General features: G+C 40.4%; 1 protein-coding gene across 3 annotated transcripts in view; it reads right to left on the bottom strand.

Moving 5' to 3' along the window:
- The window catches only part of PRUNE2 (prune homolog 2), a 155,404-nt gene that overhangs the window by 112,285 nt on the left and 22,337 nt on the right, over positions 1-20,782 (bottom strand). For all 3 annotated transcript variants that reach the window (XM_026866146.1, XM_026866145.1, XM_026866147.1), the window contains exons 2-4: positions 3,790-3,894; positions 3,131-3,333; positions 1,642-1,805 (exon numbers count right to left, since the gene is read on the bottom strand). In XM_026866146.1, the coding sequence (XP_026721947.1) occupies positions 1,642-1,805; positions 3,131-3,333; positions 3,790-3,894 (472 nt within the window). The remainder of the gene's footprint in view (positions 1-1,641; positions 1,806-3,130; positions 3,334-3,789; positions 3,895-20,782) is intronic.

Below are 20,782 nucleotides of genomic sequence, written 5' to 3'. Positions count from 1 at the left end.
TAAAAAAAAAAATCTTATAAAAATCAGTAATGGAATTCACTGACTTGCTGAATTTGCAATGGAAGGTTCTTAAGCACTGAAATCCTCTTCTATTTTAAGAAACCCACAAGACAACCCACTGTATTGCTTAGCTTTCTATACATATGAATTATGCTGCTGAGAAAAGTAGAAAAACATCAAGTCACAAGTGCAGGTGAGTTTTTTTGTTTAGGATTTGTCAACTACTCGTATCATGCAAGAGAAGGTATGCAGGAACTCCTATAACCATCAAGTTACTCAAACGTGCTACCAAACACAGTAATTACAATGAAGTTACTAAACTAAAAAAAAAAAAAATTAAGCTACCATCTCCTTCAAAACTGGAAGCACTATTTCTAAATGCAAACACCTTCAGTATTTCTCTAACGGTAGCACTTTATTTTAATTTGGATACACACTAGAGCCAAAGCATGCAGACACTTAAAATCATGTATAGTACTTGAACATGTTGTTGTTCGTTACTCAGAGTGCTGCCTCCTGACTCTTTCCACCACCAAACAGGTATCCAGAGAGATTCCCAAAAGCCCTTCTTGGTTCTGTATCCAAAATAAATTATTATGCTTGGTAATTTGCCTAGATTCCTGGATAGCTACTCAACAGAAATCTGGAGTTATAAAAATATTTTATGGCAGGTTTACTGGAGCTTATTAGCATGGAAAGACACTAAAAGAGCAGACTGAATGCTGTGTTACTGTTAATGCTTCTTTTATGGAAACATAAAAAACCACCTTAAAATTACCTTTTATAATTTCTCATGTTTATTACACTAGTTATCACAGTGATGAGTCACAAGCAAAGACTCCAATAGCTTCTGAAATCTAAGTGCAAGCAAGTTTTCATAATCCTCATTAAACTCGCCCACGTTATTTTCTTAAAAGGGCATTTAACAGTTGCACATCAATTAAAACCTAAAACCTTTAAAACTCATTAAACACCATTGAAATTCAGTAAATAACTTAAAAGCAGCAATCAGATCTTTGCAATCCCAGTTTGTTGGTTTTTTTTTCAAATTGAAGAGTTCTGCTGCAGCAAATAAACTGAGGAAACTAATACAAATGATGAACTATGAAGAGAGAAATGAAAATACTTCTGGCTGTTGAAGCCCTATCCTTTGTACTCTACTGGGTATATGATACAAAAGAAAAGAAGAGAGCAATGAAGATTTGGTCACAGCATTTTAGAACAGTAAAAGTTTTGAATCACGCTGTTAAAACATCATTCTGTAAAAAGGTACTACCACCAGAAGAAGCTTTAACTTGTAAATATTAGATTCCAATCCATATTGTTGTCCACAATGCCCTTGGAATCGATGAACTGCACAGCTTTTCCAGCTACCCAGCTGGTGTGTCGACAGCTCCATTTAATATTCTTGTCTAGTGATACAGCAAAGACCTCTCATGCCTATTTTTAAATGCACATTTTTAATATTCAATATAATGTTACTCTTTAACAAACTCTTTACTCCCTGCTTCTTTTATGGAGCTTCCCGTGGTCTTTAAAGGGATTGTTAACCAAAGAATGGATCACACTCTTTCTGCATGAGCAGATTCAGAAACACTCCATTAAATCTTTCAGTATTTAATATAAAGAGTAATCTCTCACCTCTGAGGAGATAAGCCAGTTGCTGAGTGATTAACTCTGGTGCCTCTTGAAGAATCTCTTTTACTACTAAAGAGGAAGAAGACGCTTGTAACTCCAGGCTGCCATCACATTGCTCATCTGGATTGATGACTTTGACAACAGCTGATTCCAAACTTTTATCCTCACTATCAAGCAAATTTAAAAATTATATATATTTTTCTATCTAGCTGCTTAGACAACCCAGTAAAACAGTGATTTTTTTTTTTTTTTTAAATCTGGACTATAATGCTATTGTTATTGCTACTTGAAGTCTCCTATAAAGCCAAAGAATGTCACAGTGAAGTCTTAAAACTGCAATTTTTTTAATGAAGTGTTCACAGTGCTTTTATCGCTTGATACATCATGAAGTCCTAAGACTTAAATGTTTTCATCTCCATTGTCAAAATCTTTAAAAATTAGTAATTTGAAAAAAAATTTCAACATGTATTGAAATTATCAATCTTTATATAGGAGAGATTTTGGATTTTCTCCATTGAATATTTTGAAAACTTACAAATGACCTTTTTTTGCATTTAGACAACTTATGTTTCTGCTTATAATAGCAATAACAAAGCGAAACTACATTTAGCAATATAAAATGTTAATCATAATTGTTTAGAAGGAAGAAACAGAAAAGGACAGTAATAAACAAAAAGCAAATCTTACAGATAATTTTTACTTTGAAAAAGTGAATGAGGTACTGAACTGACTGCAGTTAAAAAATCAATAGCTATGAGATTTACACATTTCTCATTTTAGATTCTCCCTACTTTTATTCTAATCTGCAAACCCCTCCCTAGAGTAGGATGGGACCATAGCACAACAGGATGTTCCTTATATGAAGTTCTAAAGAGAGCTGGAAATAAACAGCATCCTTCACTCTGGGCAAGGCAAGCAGACCATTATAAAGAGGCTCTCTAACAGATTCACTTATGGGCTTGTAAATATTTCCTCTTGATGATGCATATTTGAACTATGGTCTTCCACAGAGCAACTCTGAGCCTCTGGCACTGAGGATATACTGAGACAAATGCAAAAAAAAAAAAAAGGACTGCAAAAATCTAGCAGCCATTTTAACAGCACATACGCAAGTGGACTGGCTATCTTCAAATCAATGTGAGAGTCTTAATGCCTTTAGTGAAAGCTAACTAAGAAGCAGGAAAAAATCTGATCTCTTATTTACTGGTCACAGGAAGCTTCCAGACTCTTTAAACTAAATTAAAATACCTAATCTAATCTGTGTGAAAACACAAGGTCCTGAAAAAAGGGAGGTTCATTAAAAGTGATTGAAAGATGACCATTTAGTTTGTTATATTTATTGGACAGAATGAGAGACAAAATATATTTAACTTTTTTTTTTAATCTGTGTTAACATAGCAATACCAGTATTAATGCAGGAAAAATGTAAAATACAATTTTTAAAACAGCTCAAACCCACATAAGCCATCTTGTTGTACATACAATGCAATACCTTGTCAGCATGTTGCTGTTTACAAGCGTTAAAGACAATTTCCCTTCAGCATTCAGCTGGTGCAAATTGATTTCATCTCGGAAGATATGGAATGACTCCGGGATATTCAGCTCCTCCAATATAAATCTTGTCTCTGTGAAGTAGCTAAAATCTCTTCTTGGTATGTTCAACACGGGTAAGCAAAGAACATCAGGAGGACTGACCTGTAACGTAGGTGTGTATATGTCAGAGATGCATAAAATAAGACCCGTTTTTTATTAGGAAGATGTTTTAACAGAGCGAGCAATTAGTCAGAATTTTCAGGGGTTTTTGCCCCCTTTTACTTAATTTTTTTTAAAATGTATTTTGCTTTTTTCTTGTTCTTCTGTCTCTGTTTGACTCTCACGGAATCACTGGGAAACCAGGAAGGAGAAAGGAGAAAGAACGATGTACAGGGGTGATTTTTAGCCACTACTGAATAAGCCACCTACTACCTACTCATTAATTTTTGTATGAAAGTAAACATAGATTGTTTCTATTTAAAAACCTCACCTCTGATTATAACAAAATCATTGTCCAGAATAATGTTTTTACAGTATGTTTTAATTGACTTAACAATAAAATGTCTGTAATAACCTGGACCAATGAGTTAAGACCACTCAGTCTGTTTTTTCCATTACCTTGTCTAGAAAGTAGGCATAGGCTAGAGTAGAAATGAGAGAATCCAAATCACAGGATTTACTCCCGAGAACAACATGGACTTTCTCCAGGCGTTTGCTCCTGTTCTGTAACACATTAGAAGACAATTGCAATGAATGACAGTGGTAAGAAAAAACAAAGCCCAATCACCAAGATACTTCAAAAGACAAGTTAAATATCAGGTATTGTCCTCAGGTGTAACACTTTTCACCACTGCCTGAAGGAATTCACTTACTGTGGGATCAGATGTGTTTCCTTGGCTTCGCAGCTCCCAAGAAGCCCAAGAAATCTGGGTTTTGTAAGAGACCCCACTTTAGAAGCCAAACGAGATCTAATCTGACAGAAGTACCTTTAGCAGCAAAGTAACAGATAAGCAGTTTCATATATATGAGGAAAAAGCTTTCGAAAACACCTCACAAATCTAGTATTTCCAAAGAGCACGGAAATACACATAGCAAACTATACACAGCAAGTTGTAATTTTAATTTTCCCTTTTTTCTTTGCTTGGCTGAAATCAATAGCTAGACAAAGCAAGTGGTTTTCACCCTGACTCTTCAGAAGCTGAACAAAGCACTGAGGGCTCTGAGTTGTTCTCACTTGCAAAGGGACTAAGTCTGTTCTTCATTTAACAAAATTAGGACCCTTCTAAGCACAAGGAAAAGTGAAGACAGACTAACCATGTGGAAGTAAAATATTGCAGGAAGTGTCTACTTCCTTTAAAATTGCACACACAAAATGTAAGGTGATGTTGTTCTCTTGTGCACATCATTAACATCAAGCTAGCTGCATGGAAACAATCCAGTTTATTTTCTTTTAATGGGCCATGTTTCTTAATTTGAGAAACACATCTGACTGCTGCTAAGGTAGATATTTCAGAACCAAATATATGCAGCTTAACATTGTTGTCATATACAGGTACACGTACTTTTTGTTATTTTGAATATCAAATAAAATTTTAATATTTCAACATAACTATATAAATAGTATACTATCCTGGATAATTACAAATATGCAATTTTTAAAAAACTTTTTAAAATCTATCTAATCTTACCTGTATCTGGATATAAGGAAGAAACTTAGTTCTTTTCCTTTGTGAAACACAGCCATTAAAATATCTTTGGGTAATAAAATTAGGACACCTATTCTCCATTCCCTATGTACTGGGAAAGTCAGATAGCTTTCTGAAGAGTACAGTGTCTGGAAATGTATGTTCATTTAAGCTGTAGGCCTTCACCAGCAATAAACTGTCTCTATTTTCCTCTTTTCAATATATTTTCTGGTCATACTGTTCCTCTGCAGCATACATTTCTGATTGATCTGCCACCCTAAAGAGTGAAAATAAAGTTCATGAGTTCACCCTGGTTTAGAATTATTCAGTGTATAGAAGTTTTTTTCTTTAGGGTCATCACAACTGCATAGCAAATGACCCAACACTGAAAAAGAAGGAAACTGAGTGAACTGACAAATTGATTATTAAATCTACGAAGTCACCCACCTCTAGGAATCCAGTGCAAATAAGAGTGAAAAAAATTTCAAGCCATCTGATGCTGTTCCATATCTATATACTCTACACCTATGAAACAATTAGCTTTCTGTTGCTCATACTCCACAAAACACTATCCCATACTGAACTAGCAAGGATCCTCAACAGTCATCTGAGCTTCAGTGATGAATGTCAGACCTATTCATGTCACCATGAACATGGTGTTTTCTTCTGAAAAATTAAGAGATTTTTTCTGTTGTCTTTAGAATTCATTCTCTCAAGCACTAAAATCTGTACACTTGTTTTTACAACTAATATTTTAGCTGTAGCTTTGTTACACAAGTATATTGCAGCTCTAAAATCTGTAGAATATCATGTGTGAGGAGAACTACCAGACAGAAAACCCTCTTTGTCTTAACAGCTTTAAAAGAAAAAAAGAATTCACATTTCTAAACGAAACCCTAAACAAACAACACTGCATCTTTCACTCATTTTTATGTCCTGCCCTCCCTCTTTATTACCTCTTTAGGAATGGAGATAGACTAACTACACAAAAATTAAAGAATTCCAAGACCTAAAGTTTCTAAACACTACACTTGACTTCTGAAGAAATAAGAAAAGCACAGCTATAAAGAACAAGATACAAAGAGAACATAGCAGAGCAAGAAAGCTCTGGAGACTCTTTGTAATCCAAACAGGTCAACTAACCATCGGAGGATTGATTTTTTTTTTAAACTCCAGGACACAGAATTTCATCAACACCAGAACAGACAGTGGAAGGACAGGCCATCTCCTTGGACTGTTCTCAAGAGCTTAATAAGAACTCTGAGATGGATTTTATTAAGCTGAGTTTTTAATATGACAGTAAGCAGACTACAGTGAGAAGGTATATTTCTTGATCAGGATGTAAACATACTATCCCTCCAAACAACTGCTGGTTTCTTCCAGAATATTTCTGCCCAAGACAAACACACAGTTGAGGTAACATGCTAGCTACTGTCAGCTCTTGCCCAAAGGGAAGGGAATGAAAAATAAATTTCTAAATGCTTTCAGGGGTTTCTGTTGCACACTGCCTTTCTCTGGTCACTCCAGAGAGGATTTATTTTTGTTTCACCCACTACAACTCGTTATTTGAATGACTCTACCTACCCCTGAGTTAAAATCTGTTAATTTGCACACAACTACACCATTTCACTTCCCAATGTCTCTTTTCTGACTTTTAGCAAAGTGTTTTTTGCAATAGGGTTTTTCTAATAAAATATGACAGCTACTTTATTAACATAAAAATACAAAGTAAATCTGTAAGCTGTATTAATAAGTAATTCAAGTTTCTATTTCACAAATTTTGTCAAGATTGATCAGAACAAACAGCAAAGAAAGCCTGTGCTTCACACTGATGAGAGAGAAAAGTGATAGCCCATAGCTAATCACCAATCTTAAGCATTTTTGAAGAGACACCATCCAATATCAAGTCATGTATTAACAAACTGATTATTAATAATAAATTGATACTAATAAAGTTGGAGAATATATTTGGACAGTTAATTCTTTGTGTAGTTCTGGAAACTGATAAAGGGAGGAAAATGTAATGAAAACAACCTAAAATGTCACAATTGTTAGTAGAAAGCACAAGATGATGTTTGTTATTATTTTCCAAAATGAAATCCTCCATTTTCTGATATTCTTATCCATGTAAGTAATCTGTTTTCTCAAAGAGAAGTTGAATTTGATGACCCTTATTGGGCCCTTCCAACACAAGATACTCTATGATTCTATGACACACTTCTAGAAAAGAGCATAAATTTGATGTGGATAGAAGTAGATAAGGCTTGCAGACAATCTCCACCAGCAACAGTTAGAAAGTGCCATCCTAGTGTTTACATAGTATGTGCTGTTCCATTAGAGGGTTAACAGTAAGATTAGAACCACTGGGCTAAGCAGCAGCTCCTCTAAGCACACAGATGGACCTCCAAACCACAGATCAGGAGCTAAGGTCTGAGAGCTGTCACGTGCAAAACTGACATCTAAAACAAGGACATCTAAAACAAGGACATCTACAGGGAAGCACGAAACCTAGAACATGCTATCCCTGACACAGCTCAGTAAGTTAATACTTAATTATTTACCTCCCCACTCCCCAGCAATAGCCACTAAAATAATTCAGGGACACACAAAGATCACACTCACATAACCTATTCACATGGGACAACATTTGCTACTCCAAGCATCTTTATTACTTGAACTGTGTATTTTTCTGATACCAGAATAAGAGACAGTGTATTTATATTTCAATAGATTACTCAAGACAGCTAGGTAGCACACACACACCCATCCCCCCCCCCATTCTCTTTTAACCCAGGAAACCTTCCTGTACTAACAGTACAGATACTTTATCAAAAGCTTAGCAATGACCACAGTCCTACACAAGTGAGAGCAGGTTAAATACTGTTTTATTCTGTGCTGCACAGACAATTTGAGATCTGTGTACTGGATAAAAGATCAACTCTGCAAGACTGCAGTGATAAAAACATGAATGCTACTGCAAACATTCATCTTAGCACAAATGGGTGCCATCTACCAATTCTACCATAGGACTATGAAAGCAACATTTTTAACCCTCAATCTGATTTGTAGCATCTTAGAAGATGTAGAAGCCAGTACTTTCAGCATGACATCACTTCCTCAGATAATCATTACTGACAAAAAGACACCATCATCCAAGGATAAAAACCATAAGATACTCCTTCAGGAACAACCATGTCTTGTACTCTATATAACCACAATGTTGCTTAGTACAACTTTTAAGGCAATCAAAAGCTAGCAAGGACAGCAGTGATCAATCTGAAGTTATGTTGAGTAATAATGAATTGTTACAAAACTATTTTCATATTGATTACAATGATATTTTAAGATCAATGGAACCCTCAAAACAACCTTTGTTTTCATCTTTCAGGGCTTAAATCCAAACTTATCACAGAATCATTCAGGTTGGAAAATACCCTTGGGATCATCGAGTCCAACCATCAGCCCTACTCTACAAAGTCCTCCCCTACACAATATCTCATCTAAACAGCCCTTAAAGACACCCAGGGATGGTGACTCCACGACCTCCCCGGACAGCCTATTCCACTCTCTGACCACTCTTTCTGTGAAAATATTTTCCTAATGTCCAGACTAAACCTCCCCTGTTGCAGTTTAAAGCCATTTTCCCTTGTTCTGTCACTAATCACCTGTGAGAAGAGACTAGCACCAACCTCTCTACAATGTCCTTTCAGGTAGCTGTAGAGAGTGATGTGGTCTCCCCTCAGACTTCTCTTCCTCAAACTAAACAGTCCTATATCCTTCAATCTCTCCTCATAGGATTTGTTCTCCAGGCCCTTCACCAGCTTTGTTTCCCTCCTCTGCACTCACTCCAGCACCTCGACATCTCTCTCGTATTGAGGTGCCCAAAACTGGACACAATACTCCAGGTGTGGCCTCACCAGAGCAGAGCACAGGGGGACTGTCACCTCCCTGCTTCTGCTGGTCACACTATTTCTGACACAAGCCAGGATGCTGTTGGCTTTCTTGGCCACCCGGGCACACTGCCGGCTCCTGTTCAGCTGCTTGTCAATGAGAACCCCCAAATCCTTCTCTCCCAGACAGCTCCAGCCACACCTCCCCAAGCCTGTAGCCATGCAGGGGGTTGTTGTGGCCTAAGTGTAGGACCTGGCACTTGGCCTTGTTGAAGCTCATCCCGTTAACGTTGGCCCACTGACCCAATCTATCCAAGTCTCTCTGTAGAGCCTCCCTTTCCTCATGCAGATTGACACTCCCACTTAACTTGGTGTCATCTGTGAACTCACTGATGACACACTCTGTGTCCTTATCAAGATCATCAATAAAGATGTTAAACAGAAATGGTCCCAACACTGAGCCCTGAGGAACACCACTTGTGAGTGGCCACCAGCTGGATTTAACTCCACTGACCACCACTCTCTGGGACCGTCCATCCAGGCAGTGCTTGACCCAGCAGACCGTGTGCTCATCCAGGCCATGGGCAGCCAGTTTTTCTACGAGAATTCTATGGGGAACTCTGTCGAATGCTTTTCGAAAATCCAGGTAGACAATATCCACAGCTTTTCCCTCGTCCAACAGTCAGGTCATCTTGTCATAGAAGCAGATCAGGTTTGTCAGGCAGGACCTGCCTTTCATACCCCCATGCTGTCTGGGCCTGATCCCCTGGTTGTCCATTATATGACTTGTAAGGGCACTCGAGATGACCTGCTCTATGACCTTCCCTGGCACCGAGGTCAGACTGACAGGTCTGTAGTTCCCTGGATCCTCCTTTCTGCCTCTCTTGTAGATGGGTGTCACATTTGCCACCCTCCAGTCCCATGGGACCACCCCAGTCAGCCATGACTTCAGGTAAATCATGGACAGCGGCTTGGCGAGCACATCTGCCAACTCTTTCAGCGCCCTTGGGTGTCACCCATCCGGTCCCACAGACTTGTGTGCATCCAGGTGGTGCAGCAGGTCTCTGACCACCTCCTCTTCAGCTGTGCTGACCTCATTCTGCTTCCCCTCCCCATCTCCCAGCTCCTGAGGCTGGGTGTGCAGGGAACAGCCAGTTCCACTGCCTTGAACAGGACACTGCACAAAACAAGCTTCCCTGTGATCTGCTGCCTTTTTTTTCTGTATTTGGAACAAAAGTACACTACCCCTCAATTTTCATATCAGATAATATTTTTCAAAAAGCATAGAAAAGAAATGGCATTCTCTAGCTCAGTTGACACCTTCAGCTCTAGCAGACTTAAGTGGAAAGTTTACTCTGTTAAGTTGGTACCACCTCTTCTGATGCTAGGGGAACTGTATCCTCAGCTTCTGTGGCTCCTCATGGTTCAGAAATCAACATAAAACCAGCATGAGCTACTGTCTGTTGCTGTGATTTGACTGCCTATCTATTTCTTCTAGAAGATAAAGGCACAAGGTAGACCTTCCACTGACAGTCATCACATGATGTTTTAAAGATCAGTGATACCTTTTTTTTCACCCTTCCTGATCTCTACTCTTATTCACTAAGAGTATTTTTATTCTCCTCTCTTTCCCCTCTTGCGTGTCCAAGATATATGATTTCACCAGCATTTTAATTCCTCATGTATAGCTCTCTGAATGATTTTTTTAGTATCTTACTACTACTTATTAACAATAACCTTCCAAAAAGTATACTCTTCATAAAAGCAACTCTGAAGTACGTCCTCCCAGGGCCATCCAAGCTTACTGTTTATCTTACAGGTCTGAGACTATTTCCTGTTCCGTCATCTCAGGTACAACTAGCTTGCAAAGACTGCTAACTAGACAGCTAGGAAAATAGCAGGCACATGGATGTGAAGCTTCCTCTTCCAGGTCTTTCCAAGCAAAGACCTCATCAGAGAAGCCCACAATGAGGAAGATGAAGTTTTAGAGCCATAAACTCTGACACTTCGCTTCATTAGGACAAAAATGTGATTAAGTCCTGCAGCTACCACAGCTAAACCTGAGAGGAATCACGAACCCTCAATATCTCTAAGAATTAAAAAATTTAAGAGGTTGATGATGAAACTGGAACTCATAAATTAAACTATGTAAAGGACCACTGATCCCTCTTAGTGCTGATGGGTTTTTGCTTAGCTAGATTAAAGCTAAATTGTAAAATGTATAAACTCTGGAAGCCTGGGATAAAATGAATTAAAGAAATTATGAGAGTCAGGATAACTTAATTCAAATCAGACCTGCACAAATCAACATTCACTTATGCCCCAAAAAGAGATTTAGAAACATTAAGCTATTTCAGCAACGTAGTAACAGATCTCTTCTGATACTTAATAGTGAAGTAACTCATATCTGCCCAGTTTTCTGGTCTTTAATCACATAAAAGCATTAGTATGGCAACTGTATCTTTATGCAACTGCAGTCAAAAATACCTTTTATTGGTTCTTCATCAAACAGCTGAGTCATTCAAACATACTGCATATACTGACAACCATGTTTGCAAAAATTTTGGCTAGAATATATTACTACATTGATTCATCAAATTACAATATCCTAGTCAAAAATGACATTGTCTTTTTTTGTTGTTAATACAGAAGTTGAAATGATCGTGCAAGATAAGAAATACTGAAGACTTTTTCTAGTATTATAAACAGAAACTCCTACAAAATGCTCAATGTCTCTAGGCAAAAGATGACATTGTTCTTTTCCCTCTCCTTCATACACACACCCTCCACCCACCTCCAACACACCAGTCACACACAGCCTTTCTTTCTGAGCCACGCCTCAAACGTCACTGGATTTTCTGTCCTTCAACATTTTGGTGCATGAATGTCACTTGCCAAGGATAGCAGTTCTTTGAAGGAAGGAGCTATATGGCTCAACAGAAGCATATTAATAAAGAAGAACCTGCAGAGTCACATAATAATACAGTGTCAGATACCACATTGAAAGCTTTTCCAGCCTTGTGGCTGAAACACCAAGAAAGGAGCACCAGCTGCACAGTCATATTTAGCTTTCATGGAGATGCACAGGGAAAAAGGCTAAACCACCTGGGCCAAGGACAAGATAGTAATAAATACTGCAGCTGAGGTTTTAAGTAACTTACTTGAGAGGGGGTTTTGTATCTACTCAGTAGTTTTGGAATTGTACCTCCAACCCAGTAGTCATTTTGGAGAATATCCTGCATTTGTCTTACAGCATCAGGCAGTATTGTACTTCTGTTGGCCTGAGGGCTTTTAAGTTGATTATCCTCTCCCTTGCTAAAGAAATGGCTTTAAGCCAAGGCAAAGTTAATTTAATATTTTATGCAAAGTTCCAGTTCGTTTAATATTTCATAAGTCTTTTTACAAGAGAGCTTTATATGGGCCTGTAAAAAAAAAAAAGGATCATTTCTTATTGTGGTTGGTCTGTTTTCTCTTATTTTTGAGAACAGAAGAATTATTGTATTTTTTTGCTGCTGCTATATCACATTTATTATGTACAGTACGTAATATACATCATAGTTTACAGTAATAGTTGTAAAATACACGGCTACATAGTGAATCCTTCCCTAAGGAACATAATTTGAGAAAATTTCAAGTGTGCCATATTTTAATAATTACCTGTTGGACCTATATTGTACAATGTTGCTTTACTTATGAAATTAAAAAAAAAAGCTTTTACAGCAAACATCAATCCCACTAGCAGACTAAAATCGAATAAAACGAAAGGGCAGTTTTCTAAATCCACACTGTCTGCTTTTGTATGGGAGACACAGCCTCTGTTAAAATAAACAAAAGTGGAAGGGTCATAACAATCTCAATGCAGCCCTGAGAAATGGTTGGATAGGTATAAAATATGACCTGGTATTTTGTGCTGAGTAAGATCCGATGACGAAAGACTGTGAGTAGTCTATAACATAGAAAGATGTCTTTACACCTTAGTTGTCATTCATATAGAACTTACCTGGTCCCAACTGATACACATATTTTACCGCATCTTTACCTGCACTCCCCTCTCTGATGGTGACCGCATTTCCCTGCACACAGTAAGCTGAACATAGCCTTACCAAACAGGCATTATTGGTCTTCTGAAGTTAATACTTTAAAAAAAATAAAATTCTTAAATACTTTTTAAAAAGTTAATATTTAAAAAATATTCAAGAGATAAGACCTGCTAAAGAGAGTTTTATTCCAAAATGCTGTTTCCCAAAATCACACTGTTCCACTGAAGCATGCTGATCCTCCAAATTAATGGAAATAAGGCTGGTTAACTATCTGGCATCCAGTCCAGCAAGGAAGTCCTGTCCCTAGATTGTTCCTGGAATTTCCACAAGACTGGAGCTTTCTTTTCCTGTAATTTCTAGTCAAGAATTGGCACAGTCAGCTATTGCTGCTGAGAATTCAGTTCAGTATTTCTGAATTACCAACAGGCTTTGCTATAGCATTCTGCAGACAAATTTCATACTATTCAAGAAAGAATTAATACCAACTGCAAACATTACACTCTTTTCACTTTTAATTTTACAGAATATAACTGCATGCAAGCCTGCTCTGTTCTTGAAATACCTTCTAACTTATCAATACTTTTAATCACATTGCAAAAAATAGAAATGAACAAAGGTCTCTACATACTACTTTCATTTGAAAAAGACTAGTTGGAGTAATCAAATAATGCAGAGGTACCATTTAAATATCAAAAGAAACACCACAGAATTAAGAACATCAATCATTATCTTGTTGGCTCCTTTTAAAATGAGATTTGTTCCATCAATTGGTTTGGCACTGATTCTCCTCCACATTTTATGAGCTCTACATGTTCAGTCTTTTTCTTCTCCAAATTTTTGCCTTTTGGGCCAACTTCTGAGATATCACTTCTACTGGATCATGAGGTGTAAGTGTACATTTTACCAAATAGTATCTGGTTTTCAACATGGGCATACACGGGTACACATACGTGCCTATGTTCACACACATTTTGGAAGCATGACTTGGGCACCATGTTTTGATCCCAATTTTGGTAATACCTCCCATTAAGTCAGACATATTAAATATGCTTTGTCTTAGGAAATTAAAGAAACTGAAGTTTTTATGATACAAGATTAACAAAGTGAAGAGGGGACAAAACTTATTTCAATGACCTTAGGCTCAGTAAAGGCACCATATTGCTCTTTCTGCCAAGACAAAACGCGATATACTCTCATATGGCTGAAAAAGGAAAATGTTCCCAGCAGAATGATTATTTAAGCTTGAATCAGCAGTACTTCCACAGCCTGTCAATAGGATACTCTATCATTGAAGTTACTAAAGTAAAACTCAAAGTTGCCCTCTTCCTTTTATTCTGCATTATCTGTTGATCAAATTAATGTGTTCTTTGCAGAATTAGTGCTTGCACCTAATAATTATCAGCAATATAGCATACAGCCATTCAGTTCTGCAAAAGAACAAGTTATATTCCTATTCCAGTTATTCCTGTTATCTTTAGTGTCTAAAGCCAGTCACAGCATCTTTGCCTTTTCAGCACAAGCTCCTCTTCCTTCTCCTTCCCCATTTGTCACTTAAGATGCAAAGGTGAGAATAGCACGCCTATCAGTTTACAAGACTTGATAGTACTCAACTCCTTTAGGAACTGTTTGGCTTACTAGAGGATCAAGATGTCCCTTGAGATATTAAAACCAAATTAATTTAAAGTAGGGAGCACATTTACCTGAGGAGCAGAGGAGCATTAACCTGTCATATTAATTCTATCAGACCAGTGGTGTGTCAGGAGGTGACTGGTACCAGTAATTTCCTACATCACACACTGCAGAAGCTGAATGAAACAGAGAGAGCAAAGAGAAAGTATATTGAAGAAAAAAGGTAATTTTTTTTTTTTTGTGAAGGCAAGGGAATTCAACTCAAACAATGCAGTTCATTTACCTGCCTCTGTCACAGACCTAACATGTGATCTCAAGAGTGTTTAAGAAGCTTAGCTTCTTCTCTAAAATGGCTGAAGCAACTTTGCAACTGAGAATAAATTTACCAAGAGTTAGAAGGCACCTGAACCCTGTGCTGTACAGGAGCCTTTGGAGTTGAGCTTCATGTTTCTTAGATCAGCGTAGCCCTTAGGTGGTACGCACAAAGTTGAACAGGACATCATACCCTGAAGTAAGCCAACAGTCAAGTAGAAATACCACTAGTGATCATATAATGAGACCCAATTTTCTGTTTATATCGACAATATTTAAGTAGCTTTTACTCTGTTCTTTCCTTTTTTAATTGTATCATCTTGCAATCTCAATGTTTTCTCTACATTTTTATAACATGCTATACATAATTATTTGTGACTATACTGCACCCAAATACAAACCTTATGCACAGCTACATTTTCACATTTTCTTTTTGTTTCAGATCTTCTGTGTGAACTTCTGTCTCCTCTTAATTACGAATAAAATTTTAAGTGATTCAAGACAAAGAAGTAGTCCATGCTAAAAGTAAAATCACAGACACCATCTTCCCATCAGTAACATTCTAAAATATATTACATGCCTTCAGCTGAAAGAGAAAAATCGTATCTGGAAGCCATGATGAGGAGGCCAAAGTCACTTTCAATTTTGCCTTTCTTGTTCAACAGGGCTTTACCATACAATAATTCTAAAATGTCTTCGGCTGTTTACCCACCCTCTGTTAAGACTGCCTCAGAAAAGACACAGTGGTTTTTTTTTAACTTTAGTATTATTTAGTCACTATTTCTTTTTCCACACTGAAAATCAGAAACCAATTAACAAGTACTGCTCTGCTGTCCTTTATGCCTGCTGCAAACACCATTCTCCAAAATAATTTTCCCAAAAGCCCTTTCTTATTATTGTCGGCTTCTTTCTCCATGAAAGACATGTTACTGTGACATGTTGAAGTCCAAGTGTCTTTGCAAGAGATCGATGTTGGGTTCATTTGCTGCAGAAGCTGAGCACAGATTAAAAATGATATTGCAACACTGTGCTTGTGAGTGAAATGACAGTGCACTAAGAAACAAACATTCAGATTGAAACTTGATTTTACAAAAACAAACTATTTTTTGATTTGGGATATTATGAGAATAGAAACATATACTCTATTATGAGAAGGTACTTCCTTTTTACTCTTACATTAATTGTTTATAGCTATACTATTAGGATCCCTGAATTGCCATCACCATAATACTAATATTATAGCCATATACATATTGCATACAAGAAAGAAAAAAAATGCATAAGCGCATTCTTGTATTACTTTTAATACTTATAGGCTGTTCAGCATATGTCACAAAAAAACTTAGAACATGCACTGTTCTTATGTCTAATACTCTTTTTTACATGGATAACACTAAAAGAGTAGAAATTCATAATTAATTTATTTAGTAAGTTAAGTTTAGTAAGTAGGCTAGGGACTGAAGGGATATGGTACCTCTTGAATCCATATGCAAAGGATGTAATCCATACATCAGAAATCTCCATGTACCGAGTGGTGCTCTTTTTCTGATTGTTTGGGCTCTGAGTTTCCATTCTGCTCATGAAATCCAAAGAGGCTGTTCTGGTTCAGCTAGGATAGGGTTAAGTTTCTCCCAAGCAGGGGAAAGGGATCTCCAGCTGGGTTATTCATACCATGCTGAGATCAGGTCCGGTGCGCGGGAAGCTTTCCTTTGTGACTTTGGTGAAGGGAAGCATGCAAGGCTGGCTGGCTGTGTTCACTGTGGTATTTCTCTGTATATCTTTTGTTTTGTTTACTGTTATTACTGTTTATTGTTGTTATCATTGCTATTGTTCAGATTGTTTATTACACTGTTGTATTAAATTTCTTCTTGTTTCAACCCCGGGGTTTGTGCCCTACTAGGTCCGAGGGTGGAGGAGGGACAACGGCAACATGGTCTCTGGTCCCAGCAAAGCCTAAACCAGCACAGCCTTTTTTGGTGCACTAACGTGGGGCACAAGAGGGTTGAAATAAGGCTCAAAAAGGGACAGACCCTGACCAGAGTGTGTTGGAGCAATCTGTTGGGTGTAATTTTCTCTGTTTGTACTTGTACTGTTTGATAAGAAAATGTTTGCAATGCTGGCCCATTTGCTTGCATGGTGGGGCTGTATTAATCCTTATATCCAGTGTACGATCCCAGTTCTGATGTTTGTTGTCAGTGGAAAAATGTGTAAAGGGTGTCTTTTTGCTGTACTGGATCCTGACTGCTTATAAAGTGCTTGTATTGCTGTGTGAGGGAGCAGGCTGGTACCTGTTTGCTGCCTGGGCTTTCGTTAGGGGTCTCACACCCTCTATGGGTGAGCCAGGGGAAGAGAGAGACCCTCTCGGTTTTTGAGAGTTCAGTTATCCTTGGAGCTTTCAGGCCAGTGTGTTTGTGGCACTGTGCATACTGAATGCCTGCCAGATATTTTGGGCCATGCAGCACTTCTCTTAACAGTAGCAGTACCCAGAAACCTGCCCTGAGGTCAGATAATAGTGAGTGGCAAGGGGTGTGGGAAAAGATGGGGAAAGGCCTGGGGCATGGTCACTTCCAATGCTTTGGAATTTCACTCCCGAACAAATGCAGAGATAAACTGACTGAGAGTTTAAAAAGGGTGTGTTACCAGTCTGGCAAAACCCAGGTGACACAACTCTCTACGATGTGTTGGGGACTTGCCCATGCCTACCGTGTCCTCTTTAATACCACCCACTGTCCTCAAGGGGGAGAAAGGGCTGCAGGATCTGAGAGTGAACTTCGTGGTACAGCAGCTGGGCTGGGGGAACAAGCAGAGCCAGTCTCAGTCGCCTCCACCAGCACAGCAGCTGAGCCAGAGACCCAGCCAGTGCCAGTATCAGTCACCCCGATACAGAAAACAAAATATACCAGAAAGACAGCTCGCAAAGTGGGGGATGGGGATGACCCAGGCCCAGCACGGGAACAGGAGGAAGGGCCAGAGGTGATTGTCCAATCTCTATCCCTGACTGAGCTGCGAGATGTGCGATTTCGGCCACCTGGGAGGTGAGCAGATTGGCACCTGGCTGCTCCAATGCTGGGACAATGGAGCCAGTGCTTTTGAGATAGAGGGGAGAGAGGCCAAGCAGCTGGAATCTTTGGCCAGGATGCTGGCATTGATAGGGAAATAGGGAAAGAGACTCAAACCCTCAGTCTTTAGAGTCAACTCCTGCTCAGTGTAAGGGAGAGGCACCCCTACAAGGATGATATCCTATGTCAGTTGGGCAAATGGACCAGCATTGAGAAAGGCATCCAGAACCTCCGGGAACTGGGTGTATTTGATATGGTCTATGATGATCTGAATGATGAGCAGTCACCCATGGACCCAGATCAGGCCCCTTGCACACACCTGATGTGGCGAAAGTTCCTGAAGAGCGCACCAGAAGCACACTCAAGAGCACTGGCAATAGTGTCCTGGTGGACAGACACCCACACTCTAACAGTGGATGGAGTGGTTGGCAAGCTCCGGCAATATGAGGGAAATCTCCCTTCATCTCAACATTCCTGGGTCTCAGCTGTGGAGGAACTGTCTCAGAGGGTCCAGAAAATGGAAGAGGACATGTCCTACATTCCACCTGCATGGGCTGATGTCTCAGCCATTAGAAGTAAACGTTTCCCCACCCAAGAGAAAGGCAGCAGAAGACACACACCACGAGGCACCCTGTGGATTTTCCTCTGCGATCATGGAGAAAACATGAGGAGGTGGGATGGATAGCCCACTGCCGCCCTAGCTGCATGAGTAGAGCAGCTGAAAGGGAAGACCATCACAAACGGGGAGTCCTCCAAGAAGAGCACAGCTCCAGTGTCCAGTCAGAAATACCCCAGACAGAATAGAATGGCCAACATTATGTCTGACCCTCTTGAGGGGACCAGTGAATCATCGAGCCAGGTGGAGGAAAGGGATAATGGGATTTACTGGACAGTGTGGATCCAATGGCCTGGCACGTAAAACCCACAAGAGTATAAGGCTTTGGTGGACACTGGCGCACAGTGCACCCTGATGCCATCGAGCTACAGTGGGGTTGAATCCATCTGCATCTCCGGAGTGACAGGGGGATCCCAACAGCTGACCCTACTGGAAGCTGAAGTGAGCCTGACTGGGAAGGACTGGCATAAGCACCCCATTGTGACTGGCCCAGATGCCCCGTGCATCCTGGGCATAGACTATCTCAGGAGAGGGAACTTCAGAGACCAAAAAGTGTACCGGTGGGCTTTTGGTGTAGCTGCCCTGGAGGAGGTTGAACAGTTGTCCACCTTACCTGGCCTCTCAGAGGATCCCTCAGTGGTGGGGCGGCTTAACATTGAGGAGCAGCGAGTGCCGATTGCTACCAGGATGGTGCACTGGCGGCAGTACCGCACCAACCGAGATTCCCTGGTCCACATCCATCAGCTGATTCATCAACTAGAAAGCCAGAAGGTGACCAGCAAAACTCACTCACCCTGCAACAGTCCTATATCACCAGTGAGAAAGCCTAATGGCAAATGGAGGCTACCTGTGGACTACCGTGGTCTGAATGAAGTGACGCCAGCAATGAGTGCTGCAGTGCCGGACATGCTAGAGCTCCAGTATGAACTGGAGTCGAAGGCAGCCAAGTGGTACGCCATGACTGACATTGCTAACGCGTTCTTCTCCATTCCGATAGTGCCAGAGTGCAGGCCACAGTTTGCGTTCACTTGGAGAGGCATCCAGTACACCTGGAATCGATTGTCCCAGGGGTGGAACCACAGCTCCACCATTTGCCATGGACTGGTCCATACTGCACTGGAGAAAGGTGGGGCTCCAGAACACCTGCAGTACATTGATGACATCATTATATGGGGGCACACAGCCGAGGAAGTCTTTGAGAAAGGGAAGAAGATAATTGAAATCCTCCTGAAGGCCGGCTTTGCCATTAAGCAAAAGAAAGTTAAGGGGCCTGCAAGGGAAATTCAATTCCTAGGAGTAAAATGGCAAGATGGGCATTGCCACATCCCCATGGAGGTGATAAACAAGATAACAGCCATGGCCCCACCGACCTCTAAAAAGGAGACTCAGTCTTTACTGGGCACTCTGGGGGTCTGGAGGATGCACATCCCAAACTACAGCCTGATTGCGAGCCCTCTCTACCACCTAACCCGTAAGAAGAACGATTTTTAATGGGGCCCTGAGCAACAACAATCCTTTGAACAGATTAAGTGGGAGATTCCCCAAGCAGTAGCCCTCGGGCCAGTCCGGGAAGGGCAGGAGGGTAAGAACATGCTCTACACCGCAGCCAGGGAGAATGGCCCTACCTGGAGCCTCTGCAGAGAGCACCTGGGGAGACCCGAGGCCGAGCTCTGGGCTTTTGGAGCCGGGGATACAAAGGCTCTGAAGCTAATTATACACCAACTGAGAAGGAGATACTGGCAGCGTACGAAGGAGTTCGGGCTGCCTGAGAAGTGGTCGGCACTGAAACACAGCTCCTCCTGGCACCCCTACTGCCGGTGCTGGGGTGGATGTTCAGAGGAAAGGCCTCCTCCACACATCATGCAACAGATGCCACGTGGAGTAAATGGGTTGCGTTGATAACACAACAGGCTCAAATAGGGAACCCCAGCCACACAGGGATACTAGAGGTGATCACAAACTGGCCAGAGAGCAAAGATTCCAGGATGTCACCAGAGCAGGAGGTGACATGTGCTAAGGAGGCCCCACCATATAACGAGCTGCCGGATGAGGAGAAGCGATATGCCCTGTTCACTGATGGGTCTTGTCATATTGTGGGAAAACATCGACGGTGGAAGGCTGCTGTGTGGAGTCCCACACGACGGATCACTGAAGCTGCTGAGGGACAGGGTGAATCGAGCCAGTTTGCAGAGGCGAAAGCCGTCCAGCTTGCTTTGGATATTGCTGAGCGGGAAAAGTGACCAAGGCTCTACCTCTACACCGACTCGTGGACAGTGGCGAATACCCTGTGGAAATGGTTGCAGCAATGGAAACAGAGCAACTGGCAACGTAAGGGTAAAACCATCTGGGCTGCTGAAGTATGGCAGGACATTGCAGCCCA

This window comes from Athene cunicularia (assembly GCF_003259725.1).
Source record: "Athene cunicularia isolate RWA chromosome Z unlocalized genomic scaffold, athCun1 chrZ_part2, whole genome shotgun sequence".
Taxonomy (NCBI): Eukaryota; Metazoa; Chordata; class Aves; order Strigiformes; family Strigidae; genus Athene; species Athene cunicularia.
The sequence above is the reverse complement of the archived record's forward strand: the minus strand, read 5'-3'. Positions and strand labels throughout refer to the sequence as shown.